Source organism: Dioscorea cayenensis, chromosome 1, assembly GCF_009730915.1.
Source record: "Dioscorea cayenensis subsp. rotundata cultivar TDr96_F1 chromosome 1, TDr96_F1_v2_PseudoChromosome.rev07_lg8_w22 25.fasta, whole genome shotgun sequence".
In the NCBI taxonomy this organism is placed as follows: domain Eukaryota; kingdom Viridiplantae; phylum Streptophyta; class Magnoliopsida; order Dioscoreales; family Dioscoreaceae; genus Dioscorea; species Dioscorea cayenensis.
In genome coordinates this window covers 20,943,745-20,960,109 of record NC_052471.1, presented here as the reverse complement: position 1 = coordinate 20,960,109, position 16,365 = coordinate 20,943,745, and the positions used below count along the sequence as shown (strand labels likewise).

Genomic DNA, 16,365 nt, shown 5'->3' with positions numbered 1-16,365 from the left:
GGCCCATCTTAATTTCCAAGCGATGATTATTATTTTTTGTTTCTATGCAAGAACTTGTGAACATTTCATCATCCATGACTTTAGTTAATAATGCCTCAACAACACCTAAGCGACAAAAAAAGAAAGGTATTGCCAAGGACCCAGCTCTCAAGGTAATTTCTAAAAAAATAGCACACTTTGTGGAAGTGATTGGTCCTGGACTTAAGACGGTAGCAGATTGTGTTGTTCCAAATGTCAAGATTGTTGCTCTAATGGAAGAATCTTGTAGACAAGTTGAAGAAAAGAAGAAAGAGGTTGAAGAAAAGAAAAAATTACTAAATGAAGCAATTCTCAACATTGTTAGTTTATCAGAGGACAAAGCACTAGTTTTGATACAATTTTTGTGAAAGGATGAAAATGAACTTGAAATATTTTGGGACTATAGCGTGACAGAAGCTATATTTTGAATGCACGTTTATGGACTATGGACTTTTTTCTTACCGAGATGAGCGGCTAGGCCGCTAAGAAAGACAGAGGTGTGCATAAGCCTCGGCAGAACAAGTGAGGGTGGGGTCCGCGCACACATGGGCGTTGAGACTACCCTCACATAATCACTACTCACACTCTTTGAAATGTGCCCTCACGCATGATTCGAACTCTCATCACTTGTGAAAGGTTCTAATGGGGGCTACCAATAGACCACTTGGTCGGTGGTTATGGACTATGGACTTTGGTACGATTTACTTTATATGGAGCTTGCCTCTCTAGTTGAGTTTGTTAAATTCAGACTTTGTGATGGAGTATTGATACTTTTTGTAATGAAGTTGTATTATGAGTACTTTGTGAGGGTTTTTGGTATTATGGGTCTTGTACTATGTTTAGGTTGCAACTATGGTTGTGATTTGTTATTATGGCAATTTGACTTACCATTCTCCATTGTTATTGTTAGATCATGTGATTATTTTTCCTCAGTCACAAATGTATGTTAGTAATTGAGAAAAGGTTGACATTGTGAAAGCCTATTGATACCAAAGTCCAACCCAGGATCATATTGAGAATGATATCCATTCTATTTGTCAAATATAAAATATTTAATTATATTAATAATTCATATCGCAACAATTGGAAGCAATTTAATGTGAAAATTTATTGTAATAATTAAATTGTATCTTTAGTTAAAATGAAGCATTAATTTTAAATATTTACGTACAATAATAAATTGATTTCAAGAATAACAACTATGACGTAAAGTAAATTATTTTATTTAAATATTCAATTATAATAAGTAAAAATTAGATATATTACAAATACTTATCAAACTATAATGCTATTTAAATGTTATTTAAATGGAAACATATCTACTTATTTTTATATATTAAAGGGCATTATAGTCATTTTATTATAATTTCCTATTCCACTTTTCTCATTTCCAATATTTATCAACCAAACACTTTTTCATTCATATTACCATTACATTACCATTACCTATTAACTATTACCATTACCATTACCATTCCATGAACCAAATAGGCCCCTAAGTAGATCGATATCCCATAAAACCCTGAGGGTAATTGCGTAAGCACTGTAGGGAATAACCTAATCAATAAAAAGAATAAATTATGTAACAATTTAATCTGTAGCAATTTAAAATATATATATATATATATGGAACAAGTCTACATAAGAAAAAAATTAATAATAAGACCCTGGAAGTTTTTAAACTTTCCAGACACTCCCTTTGACAAATAAATATCCTCAACAATCCCTCCTTTTTTGATGTGTTTATTTTTTTAGACCTTGATCCTTCCTCCATCAATTATCTTCCCTTGTATTTCTAATTTTGAGCCTATGTTTGGTAAGAAAAAACCAGCCTAGTCACATCCTTTTTTTTTAAATATTGTACTAATACCCATCATTTCCATAGCTTTTTGCCATCTTTTCACTTTTTTGTCTTTAATTTTTACTTACTCTTGGAAGAGAGAACTTCATTTTGACCTTTTTCTTCCTTAATTCCTTTATGTTCCTGTTTCCATCTGTCTAGGATAAATTTGTCTCCACTTCCTTTCATTTGTTGTGATTTCCTTCCACTGTCATCCATCTTGACTGTGAGTTCTTGTGTCATTTTTGCAAAAAACTTTTCCTATCCTGTGTAGTTTTCACTAGTGTCAATATAAGACACTCTGGCTATAGGTTTTAATTGAACTTTTCGTACAGTCGTAAGATATAAGGGGGAGGGACGAGCCTTGTAGTTTACCGTGCTAACTTCTAGAAGGTAAGTGCGAGCTGAGATATGTTAGCGATGGGTCTTTGAAGTTTTTCAACATAAGGGTGATGTGTCATCACACGAGATGCACACAGAATTGTTTGTCCTATTGATTCCGAGTGAACTTATAGCTTATGTGTCTCATATACCATATGTTCAATAGCGCTACCATCGACCTCATCATTAATCTGATTGAAAAGGATGGTGGCCATTCCTTTTAAACTCCTTGTTCTTGTTGTAGATATCATTTTGTTGCTTTCATATACTCTAGAGATGACATTTTTTAGAAATTTGATGTATTTCTAAATTTCCATTCAGTAGATGTTGGTTTTGCTTAAAATAATAGATTTCCGTTTATTAAGTGCTTTTTTTGTTTAACAAGTAACCCTTCCGCTTTAACTATTGAACTTTCCATTTTAACGGTTAACTTTTTCTATTTAATCTATAATCTTTTTCATTTACAATGACAAGTTTTCTTTCTTATAGTTCATCTCTTTATGACTCTAATCATTTTTGCTACTTGGTTTTTATTTGGTCTATATTCACTTGTGATACACCATCACGAATTCAATTAAGGAAAGCATGTTTTTTTCCATCTCAATAAGGATCTACCAAGGTCCTAGGCCTTCGTAATTCCTCAAAGCATTCTAAAAGTTTGCCAATGAATGTCGGTCAATGGTTTCTGGATATTTAACACTTCAAGGATGAATTAACCAATTTTGCTATCAAATGGAATTTTAACTTTACCTTCATAAAAAAATGATAAGCAGAGGGTGACTGTGCAATTTGCAACAGTTGGCTACTAGTGGTATATTCACTTATCGAGAGAATGTAATAAAAAGGCATTTAGAATCAAGACAATGTAACCGTCACACATATGCAGTGGTAATATTGGTACACATCGCACCCAAAAGCCTTTGAAAAATAGGTTAGTATACGTGTGATTCAAAAACTAAAGGACTGCCCCCTGTACATGGTTGTTGATATTTAGCGGGACATATTGCGTGAGAATGGAGTCGATCGCGCCATATAAACATGCTTGGTTAGGGAAATAGGTTGCTCAGGTTATTCTCCATGGAAGTGAGGTGGCTAGCTATAATTTGTTGCTTTAGTACATAAGCAAGATGGATTTGTGTAGCATTGCGATTGTCGACAAAGATGGTGAGTGGTTTAGGCGTATTTTTTCCTTCTATGCTCTGTGTCTTGGGCTTCAAAAGGGAATGTAAGCCATTGTTGTTACTTGATAGGACTCACTTGCTCGGAAATCACGGGGCACTTTTACTCAGATGCGACAAGTAATGATAAAAAACAACGCATTTATTCCATGTACCATTCGCCGTCTTTAACATTGAATGCAGATGCCAACTGGACATGGTTTCCATCCACACTCAGTGATGCATTGTATGGGAATGATGATTATGAGAAAATTATTACATTCATGTCAAACACGTCCAAGGGGCTTGTCAACACCATTGTAAAAGTTTTCTCTTCTTTCCTTATACATATTACTTGCAATAGTTAGAGGCAAATTTTATGAAAGGAAATACTAGACTTAGTAATGCATTGAAGGAATAGTGTTGGTCGCCATTAGTTAGAATTGCATATACGTGCATGGTAAGGAATATGACGATGTAGTGAATGACCTGCTAGCCGTATCAGTAGGCTCACATCATTGCCTATTTCTGTGTTTTGATATCTCCCATTGGTCTATCTTTTTTAAAGGGAGATATGGGGCGAGATGTATTCCAATGTTGCAGAGTAATTGAATGCTTGGATCAAGGAAGCTAGCTATTTACTTGTGGAGAACATGGTGGGCTTGATAAGGTAAGTGTCCATGTTTGTCAACTAGAGAAGTTTTGTATCCTATCCACTTACTTTATCTAGTTTCCAATAAAAGGACATGTTTCTATTTAATATAACATTTTCTCATTAAAATACATGGCTTCTTCCTGGGTTTTGTTATGTTTTTCTTTACTAGTAGTTGTTCTCGCTTATTAGAAATTTTTTCTGCTTGTGCAACCACCACAAGCATTCCCACCAATAAGGTCTATGTCTTAATATAAATAAGGAAAATTGAGGAAATTGTTACCAAAAGAAGGAGCCTTGAGTTGGCGATCTCGATGGGGATCGGTTTGAGGTGGTCAATGAAAACAACAATTCAATAAATTTACCGATGCAAACTTGCTCATGTCATAATTGGCAAGTTTATGGCAACTCATGCAACCATGCTCATGCAACTATAATGCAAATGGATAAAAGTGTTCATCTCTACATTAGTGACTACTTCACCATCAAAGCAAACCGTCTGGCATATGCTGATAAACATGGCCACGGTTCAAGAACAGCCGATTCTGGTTCAAAGAAATCTTGAACCAGAATCGTACCACCTAGGCAAGTTCTTGGTGGTTCGGTTCTGGTTTGGTTCCGGTTCCGGTTCTGGAGGTTCGGTTCAACGGTTCTAGTTTGACTGTTCATACAGTTCGGTCTTTTTTTTTTGTTAAAGTAAATAATCTAATATTTCAAATTAAAATGAAAAAAATACAATAATTAATTTAATACAATATTTTATTTAAAAGTAAAAGTATTAATAATTCAAAACAATATTTTGCAATATAAGTACAATAGGAGAAAAAATTAAAAAAATAAAGGGCTTGAACTTAATTATATTAAGTTGCCTACATATTCTCTTAGAGAATCAAAGCCCACGTAGTTCTTTTATTTTTATTATATACATTTCCCATATTTCCGTAATGCCTAATTGCTTGCATCATCATCGGAGGAGTTGGAACTAGAAGCCGCCGTTGTTGTACCATAACCATCATTTACCCACTCGTCTGATGATGATGAGTGTATAAGGTCTTTTTGACTTTGTAGTCTAGCTCTTTCCCAATCATCGAGGCAAGTTTGCGCTTCCAATGATTTTGGACCTAATCTTGATCGTCTTTCATCTAAAATGTTGCCTCCATTACTAAATGTTTGTTCAACTACGACAGTTGAGGCAGGAACTGCAAGGAGTTGTTTAGCAATCTTGGCTAAAGTAGGAAAAGTCTCTTTGTGTCTACTCCACCGTTCAAAAATTGAAAAATTTGGATCTGTATCATCACCAAACTCAAAAACTATTGTTAGATAAACTCAAGCTCCCAATATGTGCCGGATGTTCTAGGCCTCTTCCTCCTTTCTAAACTTTTGTTACCCAATTTTGTGAATTTCAAGGAGGATGGAGGTAGTGGAGGCTTTGCTTCTTAATCATGAGTAGAAGGTGAAGAAAATGTCTCACATAACTCATTACACAAAGTTCTAATTCTACTAACTAGTAACATTACATCAACATCTTCATCATTAAACCCCAACAAATCAAAATAATAAGTGTTCAACATCTCTACTAAACCTTCAAATTTACATCTAGGATTAAAAATCATAGTAGTAAGATAAAAATTGGGAATAGTTTTATAACAACTCAACCATTTTTCTCTCATGCCATAAATTACATCATAAATAGGAGGATGTTTGAGTCCTTTCATTAAAGCCCACTAATATTTATGGCTTCAATTAAAAATTGATGAGAAGTTGGTTCGTATACACTTCTTAATGTATGAGTGCCATCATTAAAAACACAAAAAATATCTAAAATAGTAGAACATATTTCCCATTGGGTTGGCAAAAGTGTATGATGTTTAATATAAATAGATGCAAAAGAACACAATAATTTCTATACTCATAAGATTGATCAAGTAATTTAATCCATGGAATTCCAACGAGTAGAAACATCTTTTGAAAAACGTTTTGGTTTCATTCCATTTTGTTTACAAAACTTTTGCCCATTCTTTCATAACTTGTGGATGCACCCAAATATATAAAATTACTTCTCTTATTGAAGATATATGTTGATTGAGCTCATTAGCCAAAGTATCTTGTACACATAAATTTAAAATATGGCATGCACAATGTATATGAAAAAAAATTCCACCAAAATTCGGTTGACAAGTTCTTTTTAACTAAAAAATGGAGGCTGTATTAGATGATGCATTATCAAAAAAATAAAATAAAAACTCTATTAATCAATTGATATTCTTGCAAAAATATCCAAAAATCATTTTTACAAATATTTTTCAGTGGTATGTCTATCATCAAAACATCTATATGCAAGTAATCATTTTTGTAAAACGTTATTTTCATCAATCCAATGACAAGTTAAACCCATATAAGAATGTTCACACTAATGATCACTCCAAATGTCACTACAAAAAGAAACATGAAAAATTATAGTTTTTGAAATAGGGTATAATACCCTAATTGGTCCCTCTACTTTTCTCTCTCTTCCCTTTTGGTCTCTTTTACTCGGAAATGCTCGACTAGTCCCTCTACTTGTGAAAATGTGCCCATTAGTAAATGCTCCCAACTAGTCCCTCTACTTTTTGAAAATTGCCCAATTAGAGGGACTAAGTGGGTGCATTTTTAAAAATGAGAGGACTAGTTGGGAGCATTTCTAATAATGGGCACATTTTTAAAAAGTAAAAGGGACTAGTCGGGAGCATTTCTGAGTAGAGGGACTAAAAGGGAAGAGAGAGAAAAGTGCAGGAACTATTTTGGTGATTATACCTTTTGAAATATTGTATTATTTCACTTTTACATTTTTTATATAATTTTAAAAGATGTCTTTTTAAAGTATTTCAAGGATTTTTTTTAAAACTAGGATTTACATAATTTTGACAAAAATTATTAAAACCCAATTTTTCACCAAAGCTAAAAGATAATTGATAAATAGTAACCATTGAAGTTAATCCAGTTCTACATTTCTTTTTAATGAAATAATTGAGTAGAGTTAGAAGGAGAGGCAAACCCGGTCATTTCAGATTGTCCTCTACTCAATCCGACCTTAAGTGGATGCTTTGCTTGCAAATGTTTGATTAAAGTCCCATAGCCACCTCCTTTCGAATATTTGTAAATTTTATTGCAATAATTACAAGAAACATCTAACTTGCGATCTCCTTTCACTATCTTTTCGAAATGAATTTTGAAGATGTCAGAATTTGAATCTCTCCCACTTGCCTCCCCTTCCGGTTGGGATGATGGTGTCGGTGGTAAATAACTTTCACTTTCTTGGGTTGGATGTTCTATCTCATGACTGTCACCAAAACCACTTCCGGAGCTTGCCATTTTTTTTTTTGTTTGAATTATGAGTGCTAGAGAGAATTAGAGTTTGAAACTTGAGAGTAATTTTCAATTGAGAGAAATTTGGTGTGAGGAAATTGGATAGTGAAGTGAGGTATTTATAACCAAGGAATTGGAGATTTAGAGGAAGATGTGAATTATAAAAATAAATAAATAAATTAATTAAATACAATTGTATGTAATATGACCGTTGTTTTGTTTGGCTGCTTTGGCAGATTAGTCAATTGGCCAAATGGCCAATTGTGCCAACTGCCAAGTTGCCAATGGTCCAAAATTGTTCTAGACCATTGGCAAGTTTCTGATTCTCATTCACTAAACACTGAGTTACATATATAGTCATGGAGTTATAATTACAAACAAAAAAAAACAAGATCATTGCCGACGCCTTCTTAGCTCTTTCAACTTGCACATCATACAAGTTTAATAAAAAAATAAAAAAAATTAAGCTTAATGGGAAGCAAGATAATCGCTTTTTCAATGAACACAAAGTGAAGAAAAAACTACAAGTTTGATGGGATTCACCGGCAGGCCATCAGGAGAATTAGAATGGATTATATTAGCTAGTATTGTAATTGATGTTTAGATTAGATGGATTACCAGATCTTGAGATCCTCCAGATGGTGATGGGGAGTAGCAGGGAGTTACCACCCCTGCTGGTATCAGCAGTACGATCTCGAGAAGCCGACCATCCAATCGCATAGCTAGAGCTCGATCCCAAGCTCATGGTAAATGCATCTTGGGCATCTTTTCCGCTGAGACAAGTAGGCGGCACTCCCCTTTCAGTCCACCGTGATGCCTTGTTCCCTTCTCTTTCTCCTCTATCACTTCCTCTCCACCCACCAATCCCTCCCCCTCCTCTGCTCACGTCTCCTTCCTCCCCCTCCTACTTCTCCGTCGCCGCGGTATTCCTTTTCCCGATGGTTCCTTCTCCGCTCTGGCGTCGCTGTCGAGGAGGATCCATCACTGTCTCGAGGTCTTGATGGAGAGCGATGAATGTCCACCGCTTCTCCTCCTCTTCCTTCCCATCTCCTCCATGGCTCCACCATCTCCCGCAGGTCCCCCGATTTTTCGTTGCCCGGAGGTAGATTTAGGGTTTTCAAATTTGAGAGGCTAAAAGAAAGAACAAAATAAAAACCTAATCAAGCCTAATGGTTCTAATCAAATGGTTCAAGTGTTCAGATCAGACAATTAGACCTAATCAATTTAGTTATTAACTTTCAAACGACTCAAATGGTCAAACCTAATCAGATATCATGTATCATGACATTTTTTTATATAATATATATAATATTTTGATTTAACTGGAATCAGCGGCTGAACCTTCGGTTGAACCACTGGTTTGAACTGCCTTTTCCACGGTTTTCAAATTCTGAAATCGGAGCCAAACCTTGTATGAAGGTTAAGGTTCCAATTTTTGGACAATTGCGGTTTTTCCAGTTCTGATTCGGCATTTTGGGTTTGATTCCACGGTTTCGGTTGAAAACAGCCACGTCTATATACATAGGCTATTTTCCCTGTTTTCAACATAAACATGCCAATTAATGACTCTTGTGAACTAATTTTGTGCCCACCGATCACAAAGAGGTAACTCGGATGTCAAAGAAATAAGAGTTTAGAATCCTAATCATCTGTCTTTGATAAGTTGCACTGCAGGCGTTGTAATGATCTTACTTGTAAAGGGTTAGGTATAAAAGATTGCATTGATAGTTTTTAGGAAGACTTTTACCGGCCAAGCAAAGAAAGGAGAGTAGAAAGGATCTCAAGCCTTCCTTTAGCAATCCAATGACTTGGAGTGCTTCATCCATGGTCTGGGACATCATTGGAACCGTCAAGGTGAATTCTCAGCTGTGTTTGTGGAAGATTCACTAACACTCCGAGGCAGCAAAGGGTGGAGGGAGTTTTAATGTTTTCATTTACTTTCTCCACATTGATTGAATTATATGATTGTTCTCCTCTAATGGAGAACTAAACTTCCTGGTGTTTGGGCATGGATAGAACCTAAGGTTTACTTTTTATTGACATTGGTTGTAGACTTTGGAGCTTTTTTTTATTGATCTTTTGTAATATGTTGATCTTGAATTCGATTGTGCATTATTAATTGTCTTGACTCAATTGTAGGAAAAGCTGAGAGTTCATGAATAACGTACTTGTGTGACAAATCAAAAGATCCACCTAATATAGGCATACCATGATTTAAGAGAGTCACGAGTCTGCCTAGAAATAGGGCACTTCAAGATTGAGATTTCTTTTCCTGTGATTCTTCCGAGCAAGTTGGCTTAGTATTCCAATTGTAATGCAATCGTAGATAGCGAGTATTACGAAGAGATTCTGATCTCACTTTGTATGGGATTAGGGTTAATGGTTTTGAGAAAAAAGATTGGCTACTCATTGAATCTGTGTCATCTCTAAGATAGAGTTCAGTGAGTGTAATGAAGTTATAGGGTAATCTGTATCAACACTATATGGGACTAGTTATTATTACCCTTGAGAAAGTGGACAATATGATTTAGGAATTCTCCGGTTCAACTGTATTGTAAAATATTGTACAACCGTATCAGGGACTCAACCAAACCTTAGGGGAAGTCTATGGCCGAACACTCTTCTTACATACTTGATTTCCTACTATTTACTTATGTTTCAGTTCTTAGTTTCTATTTTAAGCTTAACACCCATAATTTCATCTAGGTTAATTGACGGCTTGGGAATTAGTACTGATACTCTCCAGTTTCTAATGGATTGATAACCCTGCTTTTTTTGCACCCTATGATACTCGATCAATACATGCACTTGCGTTTTATAGATGACATTAGTCCCTATAAAGTTTCTTCTTTTTCTCCTATCAAATTCTCAATTACGTTTCGGAAGGGGGTTAAACCTTCCACTTTCTATAATGAAGTTAAAAACACTACTAGTCCTCCTCCTTTTCTCCTACTTATGAAAGTAAGAAAAATAAATGAAAAAATGTTAGATAATTTGAAAAGAGAAATGTTATTTTTACCAAATATATTTACTGAATAGGTTTTCCGAATGACGCGGATGCCAACTTGTCATCCACATCCTCATCCATGTTATTATTTTTTTTTATACAAACTTTAAATTTAAACTTTAAAAATCCTTAAATTCTTAAAATTTTTAAAAAATTTATAAAACTATATCTAAAATCTTAAGCCCAAATACTACAAAATCTATACCTGAAAAATCTAAAAACTTAAACTCTAAACCCTAACGGGGGTTTGTGATTTCCAGTTTAGGGTTTAGAGAGGGAGTTTTCGATATATCATTTATAAGTTTATCTTTTATGAGAGTTAAATTTAGGATTTAAATAATAAAAAGAATTTATTTTTTTTAAAAGAAGAGATAAAGAAAGAATGACGTGCATACTGACATGGATACCAATTTGACATCTATGTTATTCGAAAAGTCTATTCGGAAAATCTATTCGCTAAAAATATTATTACTCATTTATAAATTTGGGAGGAACAAAAAAAAAAAAACTCCTCTATGAAAGAAGAACAATTAAAGAAAAATAGATATAGGAGATGAGGTGAGGTATGCTTGGCGTTTTGAAATTGTTTTTCCCAACCAAAAAATTAACAAATAAAGGAATGTGGTTCATGAGGGAGGAAGCCTCACAAATGGACTTTAAAAAATATTCCAAAACTTCAAAATACTATTTTGTCAATTAGAAAATGTCTAGGGACTTATAAGTAATTCAAATTTTATTTTTTCCCCAATTATTTTAAAATTTTATTTTGAAGAATGCCCTAGACCTCTCAAAAACCACTTTTCCTTCGCTTCTCTCCATTTTAGGATCGAAGGGAAGGCGGCCAACAATGGCGGTTCCCAGACGCCCCATCGGCGTGGACGGCGATGACGACGGTGATGAGGTGGCGGAGTTCTTCGAAGACGACGGCGATGTGTTGCCCGACCTTGACCGTGACTCACCGCCACACCTCCGCGCCCTCGCTGACGCCGCCCACCGCGGCGACGTCGAAGCCCTCCGTCTTGCTATTGGTACTCACTTTCATCTCTAAAAACCTCTATTTCAATCCTTTTCGGGTTTTGATCTTCCTCTGTGAATGCTTATTAAGGATTTGATTTATTGCGTGTGCTAAGGTTGGAGTTTTAACCTACCAAAACTTCGATCTTTAAGGTTTTAATTGCTTGTAATTCTTATGAAGAATATCTACCACGTTTCGTTCTTTGGATTTTTGGTGCTTCTCTTGGAGTTTCAAATAAAACAAAATAAAATAAAATAAAATAAAAATAAAAAATTCAATTTTGGAGGTTTTGAGGTGGTTGTGTAGATTACTGACTGGAAGTCATAAGAAGAATGTCTATTTCAGTTCACCTTTTTGTGCTTCTCTTGGAGTTTTAATCTACAAAAGCTTTAATCTTTAAGGTTTTGATGTGCTTATTTTGGTTGTTTAGTGGGAGGGCTTAAGAAGGATGCCCATCTTATTTTTTTCTCCTTATCCTTTGCTTGGAGTTATCTGTTTCAACTATTAAGGGTTTGATATGGTTGATAACGAAAGCTTAATTGCAAACATGAAAGGAGTACCGGATAGGCTTGTAGATGAACTTCTAAGCTGCCATTTTAGTCTATTTTCTTGCATTTAATGTATGATGGTGTTGAATGTAATGGATCATGAACTGAATTATAGACATTGTTAATATGATTTACTGTTTTTGAGATCTCACAAAGTCTCACTAAAGTTTAAAAGCATGTTATCTTTCTTGCATTATTCTGAGACTGATGTCTTTATATATTTATTACATTGTAACAATGTAAATGCAGGCGTTTTTTATTAATGAAATCATCAGCTCTATGATATCATCTGAATATTCTAAATGAAGGCTTGAGAGATTAAATAACTACCGTAGTTTTGCTGTGTTACACAAGAACCTTAACTCAAATGCATGCAAGGTGTATGTTTCATATTTCAAAACATTTTAACAAAAGAGGATTTGGTTTGGTTTCTTTACAATGTGTTAGTTATCCATTACTTATCTTCTTTCTTTCTTTCTTGAAATATTTCATTGTAGGTGTTAAATTTAGTAGTCACCATCTGAGATCCTGCAAATTCTTTGTAGAGTTAACTATCTTAGGAGAAGGCAGTTCATCATCAGCATTGAATATCTTTTACTTGAAATTCTTTTAAACAAATTTTGTTCGGCAATGTTCAGATGGTCATAGTGGTAGCATTGATGATCCGGTTGAAGATGGAGACGCACTTTTGCACTTATCCTGTCTTTACGGCCATCTTCCTTGTGTACAGGTCAGCAGCAAAACTTTCCCTGCCTCTTTATATTTTTTTCAGTTATTGCCATTTATTTTTCATTTTGTTGTTGTTGTTTGTCTAAAATTCCATTAATTTTTCATTTTCATGTGAATTATTCATTCAAAATCTCTTCAGCTTCTGCTCCAACGGGGAGCTAACTTAGAGATCAGAGATGAGGAGGGGGCCATCCCTTTGCATGACGCTAGCGCAGGAGGTATGAAAAGATCGCAAGATATTCTGAATTGAAAAATAAAATCCTGGTCAACTTAGATGTTTTCTGCAGGCTTCACTGAAATTGTTCAACTTATATTAGATGCGGTTGGTAACCCAGACTCGATAAACCGCATGCTTAATACGGTTGATGCTGAAGGAGATACTGTAAGCCTGCTTTGTGCAAACATATCCATGTTCATTATCTTGACTTTTTCGAACCCTAATTGAAGTATTCTCCTTTGTTTGCATCCCAGCCTCTTCATCATGCTGCCAGAGGTGAACATTTAAATGTTATCCAGTTATTGCTTGCCACCGGTGCTTCTCCGAAGAAGACCAACATCTACGGAAAGGTTGAGTGGTTATTTTAAAAACTTTTCCTGTTTATACTACTCATATTATTAACTCCTGAAAGCATCAGAGTAATAGGTTGCCATTTCTTTTATCTTGACAGATCCCTGCTGAACTTGCTGATCCAGGAACAGAAGCTAGAAGATTTCTTGAATCTGCTAACGATGGGTAATTTATGTGAAGTTTCTCCTGTTTGCTCATCATTGTTTATGAGCTGCATTTTGTTCTTAAAAAACACTGTTTTTGAAGCAGACTTTTGTGCAACTTATAGACTTTTTTGTTCTTTTATAGAATTTAGCATATGATTATGTTGCACAAGAAATGCCGAGTTATGAACTAGTCCCCATGAGTCTTGTTACTTTTGCTGCAAATGCAGCTCGTCCATTTTGATTTTCTTTCTGTGTAGGGTCTAGGGTTCAGGTTTATGTTCAGTTTTTAAAACCGGGACCTCAATGTAAGGTTTAAATTTTCTCCAGCTAAAAAAATTATATATGTATTTTATGATATTTTCATTTTCTTTCTCAAATATTTTCTTGTGTCCTGTACAGTTATAAAGTTTTTAGGGGGTGTTTGGTTTGAAGGAAAGCAATGGGAATCATTGCTTATAGTGAGGAAATCCTTGTTTGGATGTGGAGTAATGGGAGTGAGAGAGGCATGGGTAAGGAGTGAGAGAGGCATGGGAACTCTTCCCCATGCCTCTCAATCTCAAAAATGAGAGGAGTGGGAGGGGAATGAGGGTTATGATGGGTAAATTTACTCGTTTTACCCTTTTTATTTTTAATTATAAATCTATTAATCTAAATAATTTATTATAATAATTAAATAATAATTAATCCGAAAAATATTTAAATACAATATTAATTATAATAAATAAATGAATAATATTAAAAGTGAACTATTTTTAATTTAATACTTAATTATTGTAATTAAAGTGAATCATAATTGATCTGAATGGTTATTATGACTTAATTTTTTAATTAAAGTTAAATAATTATTTATTATGATTAATTAATTGTTAATTAATGATATTAACAAAATTTTAGATATTAATAAATAGTGTCACATGTGAGCTATTAAAGTTAAATATCTTTTTATAATTATGAATTTATTTTAATATTTAAATAATTTTAAAAATAATTATCACACCTCATTATATATATATAATAATAATAGTAATATTCATTTATATAAAAAGGCATGATGAGTCATTTTTATCATATATCACTTTTTCTGATTCTAGATAAACTCTCTCAAATCCCATCCCGAACGCATAGTTTTCGATTCTCGTCAGCTTTTCGATCCCTCATTTTCATTACTCTTCCACTCCTTTCCATTCCATTCCTTGCAACCAAACGGCCCCTTAGATATTTAATCTGTTTTAATCTGTTTTTATATTTCTCATTAAAGTGCAGGGTACTCTATTAAAACATTATTTGTCGAACCATCTTGGATTGATTTATATAATTTTCAGGGTTAATCTCTAGGAGGGCAGTTAAGTTACCGTAATTAGTATATTTTCATACTCGTTTGTCTATTTTGTAAAAATAATGTCATAGAATTTTCTTTTTTAAATATTGTCATCTCTATTTCGGTCCAAAGGATTTAGATTTAAGTTATTTATTTGATCTTCTGGTAGCACTTTTTCTAAAAGCACCAATGTATTTTCTAGAAGCAATGATTTGATAGCTTCTAAAATAAAGCGCACTCTGACAACCTCAAGAAAAAAAAAACCTTTAAAACTGTATTTATTTTCATAAGGTATATCATTTTATAAAGTAAATTTCTTTACACTAGGAGAAAAAAATGGAAGAAATATTTATGCATATCTGTGATATTAGCGAGTAAAATTTTAGTAATTATATTCTTTAGTAAACTGGAGAGATGAAGGACAAAAGTAAAAAAATAATCTGTGTAATTATTATGTAACATTTGAATTTGGAACTTCTTTATACATTTATTTTTTTTACTGTTTCCTATTTTGTACATAATTAGAAGTTTTGATGATTTATGTTTTAAACAAAAAAAAATAGTGACCACAAAATTTTTTATTTCACAGCAAAATAAATAAGGATATTTAAAAAAAATTAAAACAGAAAAAGAAAAAAACCTTTCCGTATTTTAAGAACCAAGGAATCAATGTTCTTAGAAAAACATAATAAAATTGTTTATATCCATTGTAAAAATCATTTATAGTTATTTACTCCTACAAAGCAATTTTATTTATGTTTATATAGTGTTTTATTAAGGAAAAATCATATTAAATAGTAAAAAAAAGTTTAAATTCAGATTTGAAAATCCAGAAAAATTTGAAATGAAAAAAACAATTCCCAATTTAGAGGAATGGGAAAGGAAATTCACGAAAAAGATTGCACAAAAATAGAGAGAGAAGAAGGTATGGGGTTAATGTTTTTTTTTGAATAGTCACTCAATTTTGTTTTATTTTTTACTTCAATCATTTAACATCAAAATGTATTAAAGTGGTCATTCAAATTACAAAAACTTTTATCGAGCAATCACCTAAGACTTTTTGGCACCCAATAGCCTATGTGGCCGCCTAATAGAATTGCCATGTAAGCTTGATTATGTGGACATCAACTGCTGACTCAGCCTTTACGGCGGCCACATAGGCTATTGAGTGCCGAAAAATCTAGAGTGACTATTTGGTGAAAGGTTTTGTAACTTGAGTGACCACTTTGATACATTTTGAAGTTGGATGATTGAAGTGAAAATAAGGCAAAGTTGGGTGACTATTCAAAAAATTAACTCTGAGGATGGCATGGGGAATCGAGAAGGAGTGTGGGAAAGGCAAAGAGGGAAAAAGGAAACAAATACCAAAGAAAAAGTCAGAAAAAATAAAGAAAAAAAATAGAAGGAGGCCTTAAAGGAAGGTAGCACAAAAATAATAAATAAATAAAATTAAAAACATACGAAAGATAGAAGAGGAAAAAAAAACGAAGCAAATAGAGAAAATAAGGGGAAGCTAGAGAAGAGGGGCAAAAAAAAAGGTGTAATACCTTATTTAGAACTTCTAATATGCTCAATGTAACCTTTTAGTCTATCTATTGTAATTTGCCCTCAGGAGATCCCTCTACTTTTGAAGTGGGAAAG

General features: G+C 33.7%; 2 protein-coding genes across 3 annotated transcripts; one reads left to right on the top strand and one right to left on the bottom strand.

The window, feature by feature from the left end:
* Nucleotides 1–4,996: 4,996 nt before the first annotated feature.
* On the bottom strand, nt 4,997–8,138 carry LOC120257691. The gene is made up of 2 exons (XM_039265110.1): nt 8,012–8,138; nt 4,997–5,334 (listed from the first exon to the last, which is right to left on the bottom strand). Exons 1-2 carry the CDS (start codon nt 8,136–8,138, stop codon nt 4,997–4,999), a joined length of 465 nt encoding a protein of 154 aa, XP_039121044.1.
* A 3,056-nt stretch (nt 8,139–11,194) lies between these two features.
* On the top strand, nt 11,195–13,761 carry LOC120261792 (poly [ADP-ribose] polymerase tankyrase-like). 2 transcript variants are annotated; one of them, XM_039269790.1, is made up of 6 exons: nt 11,195–11,428; nt 12,602–12,693; nt 12,832–12,910; nt 13,010–13,074; nt 13,164–13,259; nt 13,361–13,761. In XM_039269790.1, the coding sequence occupies exons 1-6, from the start codon at nt 11,248–11,250 to the stop codon at nt 13,427–13,429; spliced, it is 582 nt and encodes a 193-aa protein (XP_039125724.1). In that variant the 5' UTR covers nt 11,195–11,247; the 3' UTR covers nt 13,430–13,761. The 2 variants fall into 2 exon arrangements, with proteins under 2 accessions (XP_039125724.1, XP_039125715.1); XM_039269781.1 differs by having other exon boundaries at nt 11,198–11,428; nt 12,980–13,074.
* The last annotated feature ends 2,604 nt before the right edge of the window (nt 13,762–16,365 follow it).

Excerpts from the sequence above, each read along its gene's own strand:
- LOC120257691 (XM_039265110.1), bottom strand. The coding sequence starts at position 8,138 with ATGAGCTTGGGATCGAGCTCTAGCTATGCGATTGGATGGTCGGCTTCT. Across the intron at positions 5,335-8,011 it reads CTGGAGGATCTCAAGATCTG|ATCCAAATTTTTCAATTTTT; the intron begins GTAATCCATCTA and ends GTGATGATACAG.
- LOC120261792 (XM_039269781.1), top strand. The coding sequence starts at position 11,248 with ATGGCGGTTCCCAGACGCCCCATCGGCGTGGACGGCGATGACGACGGT. Across the intron at positions 12,911-12,979 it reads GCATGACGCTAGCGCAGGAG|GCTTCACTGAAATTGTTCAA; the intron begins GTATGAAAAGAT and ends TGTTTTCTGCAG. Across the intron at positions 13,260-13,360 it reads AGACCAACATCTACGGAAAG|ATCCCTGCTGAACTTGCTGA; the intron begins GTTGAGTGGTTA and ends TTATCTTGACAG.